At 36.6% G+C, this 6326-nt stretch overlaps 1 protein-coding gene across 1 annotated transcript; it reads right to left on the bottom strand.

The window, feature by feature from the left end:
- Positions 1 to 722: 722 nt before the first annotated feature.
- Positions 723 to 3788, bottom strand: LOC120208268 (type I inositol polyphosphate 5-phosphatase 4-like). The gene is made up of 11 exons (XM_039207581.1): positions 3677 to 3788; positions 3463 to 3550; positions 3147 to 3215; positions 2978 to 3065; positions 2791 to 2895; positions 2057 to 2684; positions 1783 to 1976; positions 1558 to 1666; positions 1328 to 1476; positions 910 to 1212; positions 723 to 828 (listed from the first exon to the last, which is right to left on the bottom strand). Exons 1-10 carry the CDS (start codon positions 3704 to 3706, stop codon positions 987 to 989), a joined length of 1686 nt encoding a protein of 561 aa, XP_039063512.1. The 5' UTR covers positions 3707 to 3788; the 3' UTR covers positions 723 to 828; positions 910 to 986.
- Positions 3789 to 6326: the final 2538 nt, after the last annotated feature.

Genomic DNA, 6326 nt, shown 5'->3' with positions numbered 1-6326 from the left:
AAAAGAAGGATTTTACAATAAACAGAAAAGTTTCTGTTTTTATCCACTAGTAATGAGTATGCATCACATCTCCGGGCTTTAATCTTCCAAAACTAGTACATGGAGGAACTTACAATTGATTCCCCATTCTCTCAGTAAAAGAAGATAAAAACAAAAAGTTGTCTTTCTTTGCTGTAATTTTGTGTTAATGGAATTTGGACAAGAACAAAGACTAACAACTTGTAAATTATTGTCAAGCCATGGATGTCTTTTTGAACTGTTAGGAGCCATTATGCTGAACCTGTTGAAACGGGGAAGAGTCATGTGGAAGTTAGAGAAAATGGATTTAGGGGGTTCGGAATTACATCCGAAACCGTAAAAACAGGACAGACTTGTTTTCAGAGAGTGGACGACGACCGTCTTTAATGCCACCATGGTTGGTATGGTTTTGACCCACCTGTGAAAAAGAGGGGACCAATCAATATGATAAGAATAAGAACAAGCAAGAGACCTTTATCTCAAGTAACAGGGAAAAAATGACATGATTTACGGTTAGAATTCCCGAAAACCCGAATTTTACAAGCCAAAATTAAAGATCTGTATGTTACTTGTTAGGGTGAACACCTGAAAGCTATAGGTGCATAACATTTCATATGATTCACCAAAGATGTCCGTATCAATAAAAGCTATAGGTGCATAACCTTTTCTTCCTACTAACACGACCAATCGGGAGTCGGGACAAAGCACACATTAAAGGATTAAAATTACCTTACTGGTTGTGAGAGAGAGCACGGTTAGAATTCCTGAGTGAATTTGAATCGCACTTTCATCATGATATCCTGTTAACAGCTGAAAGTTCTGTGATTTGCAGGAATCAATCAGTAACAGCAAAAGGATATATTCATTTAGTTCCCGGTATAGACGAATTACCTTGCACGACTGTGCACTTAATCCTTTTGCTTGTTATGTAAGTTACCGCATGGAAATATGGATTGTTAAAGATTATCTCAAAAGAAACAAAGTTCGGTATATCCGTGTGGCTGTGGCAACAGCTCTTCAACCTCGATCCTGGCACTGGAACAACTCATGCTTTTGCTCATTCGGCTGAGGTTAATAGACTCAATCTCAGCCGAAAATACACTGTAGACAGGCCTATGATCAGAGAACTTGGACTCCCCACGAACATAAGATAGCTGATATAGGCCTCTTCCATACCACAGTATACGATCACACCTTCAAAAATATCGGGTTGCATAATATTATGATACTATTAGATCAAAAGTAAAAGAACCATGTGGTGGTTTCTTCCTATAGACGTAGAAACATCAAGTAAATAACGAGATAGTACCATGCGGGAGTCCTTCGCTTCTCCCTTGGGTGCCTACCCTCTCCAGCATATCTGTCTGAATTATTAGAGTATTTGTATGTAGGAGGGAAATATATTTTTCCTTCACTCCATCCCTCGAAAACACGGCCTCGCCTCTGCTCTATCCGAAGCTGTAAGACAATTGATTCTTTTCAGATTCTTTGAGGGTTAAGAGCAGATATTGAATCAATTGAGGAAGGATAAGAACATGCCTGGTCATTCTCTAACAGTGCCTTCCAATTGCGCATCTCGACCAGAGCTTTTGCAGAACAGTACGACAGAGCAATCCGATAATTCAAATCCCCGAGCCATATAATACGACTGTGCCAATACATTCAACACAGCATTTTAAGCCAAAGGGAAAAGGCTAACACAAAAATTATAAAGGCTACAATTTCTGGGAAAATAATGTAATAATTTGACATATGAAGGCTTACTCATGCTCTAGAATCGTTTGGGGAGAATTCTTGTCTCCGATACAGTTAACCCTGGGAAACCTTGTCTTCCTTAGGATCTCCATGACATCGGAGTTTCTTCGCAGTTCATCGCCCTCTTTTTGCCCGGATGTTAAATGACTACAGACGAAGCAAAAGCTGGTTTGATGCAAAGACATGCTAATAGAAATGGATCCCTGGAAAACTCAAGAAATGAGTATGCCTCCTCATTTTCTAGTTCAAGAAAATTGCTCGAATCGGAGAAAGGAAAAAATACCTTGTTTCCGAGATATCCCATCAATCCTCTGCCAACACAGGACACTTTCATGTTGCGAACATCCTCTCGAAGATCACTCTTCACCCACACAGTTAGAAATATCCCTACCATTTGCTTGCTGGCAACCAAACAGTACCTTGAATTCCCCATCTGCCTACTGGTTTCCTCCATGACAAAAGATCCACCATATGACATCGGAGAATATTGCGAATATTGAGCATTCCATGGCGAATCCCCCTGTCCGTTTTCATCATCAGAGGAACCCCATTTGAAATTAGGGTCGTAATCACTAGGCCTATGTCCAAATATAACACGATCGCAGACACTGAAGCAGCGGTCGAGCTGGGGTTGCAGCATTGCCATGTCATTATCCATTCTCATGCTGCAGCTCAAGGATTGAAATGATCGGCGGTGAAGGAAAGACGAAGCTTTCTGCCTCGTTGATCCTTCAAAGTCCGAATCCTGTTCCACAAGTGGATCAGGGATCGGCGAAGGCGTGTGGCAACAACCGCTTCTCCCAGGAAGACTATTCAGTGTCTTCCTAATGAGAGCTAGCCATTTCCTAGCCGGTCCATTGTCTTCGGTTCCCAACACATTACCGGCATTCAGAGGGACAATTTCTTGAAAACTACAAGGCCAAATAAAAAATATCCAACAGTCTTCTATCAAACATCATAAAATCCGTTTTTTAAAAGAACTGAAATACAAAAGAAATCTGATTCGGTTCGACATACCCGATAACATAAATGTCAGCAGGAGGAGAAGCATGAAGCCAATCTTCAAGATTCAAATAACTAGGAGGAGATTTTCCAGCCACATTCCATGTAGCTACAAAAATCCTGCAAAACCAAATCCTATTCAGCAAAACTCAACGAAAGTAGAACACCAGAAACCAACTAAGAACACAACACAACACCATACCTATAATCACGCACATCCGTAAACTGCGAAACATTGAGATCGACTTTACCTCTCCGAGCTCCATCCGAACCCCTCTCGCTCGATCTCTCTACCATCCAAAGTAAGTTGATTTGAAGTTCTGTGAAGATGGGAAAGAGATAAAAAGAGAATTGTTGTCCAAAATCCAAACCTGTTTTACTTTTCTTGATGGTGCATGGATCCTTCTCTGAAAAATGGTCCCTCCTATCTTGATCAACACCTGAAAAAAGAAGAGCCAAACAGTTGTTAAAGCTGCTGCAATTCTCTCTCTTTACCAGAAGGGTATCAATTTCACATATTCAAACACCATAAAAAACAAAGATTATGGATTTCAGAACATAAAAAGAGAAGAAGAAAACAAATACTAAACAGATCTTGAGCTGCAAACGTAAAAGTACTAAGTACCAAAAACACATTTTAGTGCAAGTGCCCAGGGTCCAGAAGAATCTGAAATCAATCAAAATCACCTCTATAATCAACATCATCAGCATGAAAGTCCTGAGCTTTACTCTTGATATTGAACCATTTCTTGACCAATGTCTTGGGCCATGAAAGCTTCTTCATCATGGAAAAACAAACAAACACAATACAATCAGCAATCAATCTCATATTTGAACATTAAATTGACAAAAGGAATCAAAATGATGGGGTTTTTTTTTGCTTGTTTCAAAAGAAAAACACCTTTCTGTTCTTGTTGTTCCCACCTCTCATTGCTTCACACACCTTTCATATGGCCCTAACCAGATTTGAAAGCAAATAGTTTTATGAAAAGCTGCTTCTTTTTGGCTCAAACTATGACTTAGGGGTAAAATTCCAAGTTTTTGCTGAATATAATGAGAGAAAAGTGTTGTAACTTTGAATGATGGGTGAAATGAAATGAAGAGTAGTACTCAGTTCCCTCAAGTAATGAAGAGAAAACACAGGTTTTTAACCTGCATTACTGTTGTACTTTGAACCAGGTGAGAAAACAAAAGGACCCAGTCTTTGCTGGTATGAAGAAATCCTAAAGGGAGAAAAAGAAACCACAGAGAGATAGAAGAAGAAGACAAGAACTGAATAAGAGATTCAGAGGTTTAGAACAAGACAATGTAGGGAACACAAAAGGAGATATAGAGATAAAAGGGATGGTCTGGTCTGTTGAAACAATAAACCTCGTTTCAAGGTACAGTGCAAAGTATCTAATTTTGAAGAGAATAAAGTGCAAGAGGAGCCCTTTCTTTAACACCCTCGAAAATCCAAGGCCTCAACCAACTATATCAATGGAGATCTCTCTCTATCTCTTCAAGCTTAGCCTTTGATCGTTAATCTAATACAACACCCTAAGCCTTATATATATATATATATATATATATATATATATATATATATATATATATATATATATATATATATAGAAAGGTCTCATTATGTGTGAACATGGAGACTCTGCTTTCCTTTCTGACATCTCCTGTTTTAATAATCTTCAAAAATGAGCTTAGAACAGATTTGTCTCAACACTCAAGCCTAATTTACAAACATTTCAAGACCAAAACTGGGTCATTAACATGCTTTTGGTCAGTTTTTGAAGGGACTTTTGTGAAGATGAAGGCTGTTATTGGAAGCGTGGGTTTCTGGAGCTTCATATGTAATCCATTGATTATAGGTGAATAGGGCAAATAGGGGAATTTTTGTGCCAAAAGAAAAGGTTGGATCTTCAATGGTTGGCTTTTCTAGAAACAACTTTAGAGGCATTCCATGGATTAAAAAAATACCAAAATAAAATTAAAATATAATATTAGTATGATTTTAAGAAAAATAATTAGATGATCAAAATAAACCTAGAATAATAACTGTGTGATTAAATACATAGTTTATTAAAAGATTAAAACATTGTTAACTTTGTAAGTAGGATCTTGTTAGGGCATTAAAAGGCTGGCTAAAACTTTGGTTCAAGTAGCCCTAGGGTTTTGTGTATTGTTATGATTTGTACAAAAGTGAATTCTTAGTGTCTGATTTGTTCAAATGAATAATCTTTAGAAAACACATGTAGAAATTGTGTCCGCTTCATTAAGCAACCCCATTATTTCTCCATTTTCCAAGCTCTTATCAATCACACAACTCAATATTTTAAGTGTATACGTGTACTTTAACTCTTTTTTTAATTAAGGTGTTCTGATTAGGATTAAATCAATAAAGTCGACAGAAAATTAATTTTCTTTTCAAAAAATGATATAAAAATATATTAATGGATCTAGAAATAAAAAAATAAGATCTAAAATTTTAATATTCTTTCTTTTTAAAAATAAGTATTTATATTTTTTTTCTCCTCCGTTAATATATGAACTAGATTTTCTAAAATAATGGATATGCAATTAAAGATGAACATGAGATTCGAACTCGACAAGTTCTGACCTGACCCTATTAGTCAATTTTTTTTAAAAAAATGAGTTCGGGTCGCATTCTGATTTAAGATGAAAAATATATGACCTGATCCAAAAAATAATGTAATTATACAATATATATTTAGAGATTATTGTAATAATTGCCTCTATATTATTTTTTTAATTAGATCTCTATTTTTATAGAATAAAAATATTTTTTTAATATATATATATATATTTCGGGTCGGGTTGAACGAGTTCAAATTTTATCTAAAAAGGCAGGTCGAATGAAGCCATCCTAAACTCAAGTAGAGTCGGATTTCGAGTGGAGGATTTATATTTTAGGGTCGGGTCATGTTGGTCGAAAACCTGACCCATGTCTATCCCTATATGAAATTACTTCATATAGAGCTTAGTGCATGCATCCTAGGGATGAAAGCGAGACTTGAACCGACTCTATTAGGTTAGGTTTTTTAATTAAAATTTTGGATTCGAGTCAGATCGGATTGGATTTTTTAGATGATAAATTCGGGTCAAATTCGGGTTCGAATCAAATTATCAATATAATTGTGTCAGGTCAAATTTAGGTTCAAGTTTTATCTCAAAAGAGGAGTCGAATTTCAGGTTGGATGAAGTCTCTAAACTCAAGTCAGGTCAAGTTTCGATTGTATGATTTACAGGTCAAATCGGATTGATCGAAAAGCCAACCATATCCGACCCATACTCATCCCTAATCCGCCCTCGTAAATGCGTTCATATGGATGGATCAAATTAAAAAAAAAAATTCAAATGGACGAAATCAGATTCAAACAATGTCTACATTAGTGTAAGCCAGTGATGAAGGTAAGGGGTCCACCAGCAGCATTGATGTATCCATTTGGTCCGAATTATAAGTTGTCGAAAACTCATTGTTGTCTAGGCTGAAAGGCTTTTTCTTCGTGATTACCATCTCATCAACAAGATTAAGACCA

The sequence above is a fragment of the Hibiscus syriacus genome, unplaced genomic scaffold, assembly GCF_006381635.1.
Source record: "Hibiscus syriacus cultivar Baekdansim isolate YM2019G1 unplaced genomic scaffold, ASM638163v2 tig00016106_pilon, whole genome shotgun sequence".
NCBI classification, from domain to species: domain Eukaryota; kingdom Viridiplantae; phylum Streptophyta; class Magnoliopsida; order Malvales; family Malvaceae; genus Hibiscus; species Hibiscus syriacus.
The sequence above is the reverse complement of the archived record's forward strand: the minus strand, read 5'-3'. Positions and strand labels throughout refer to the sequence as shown.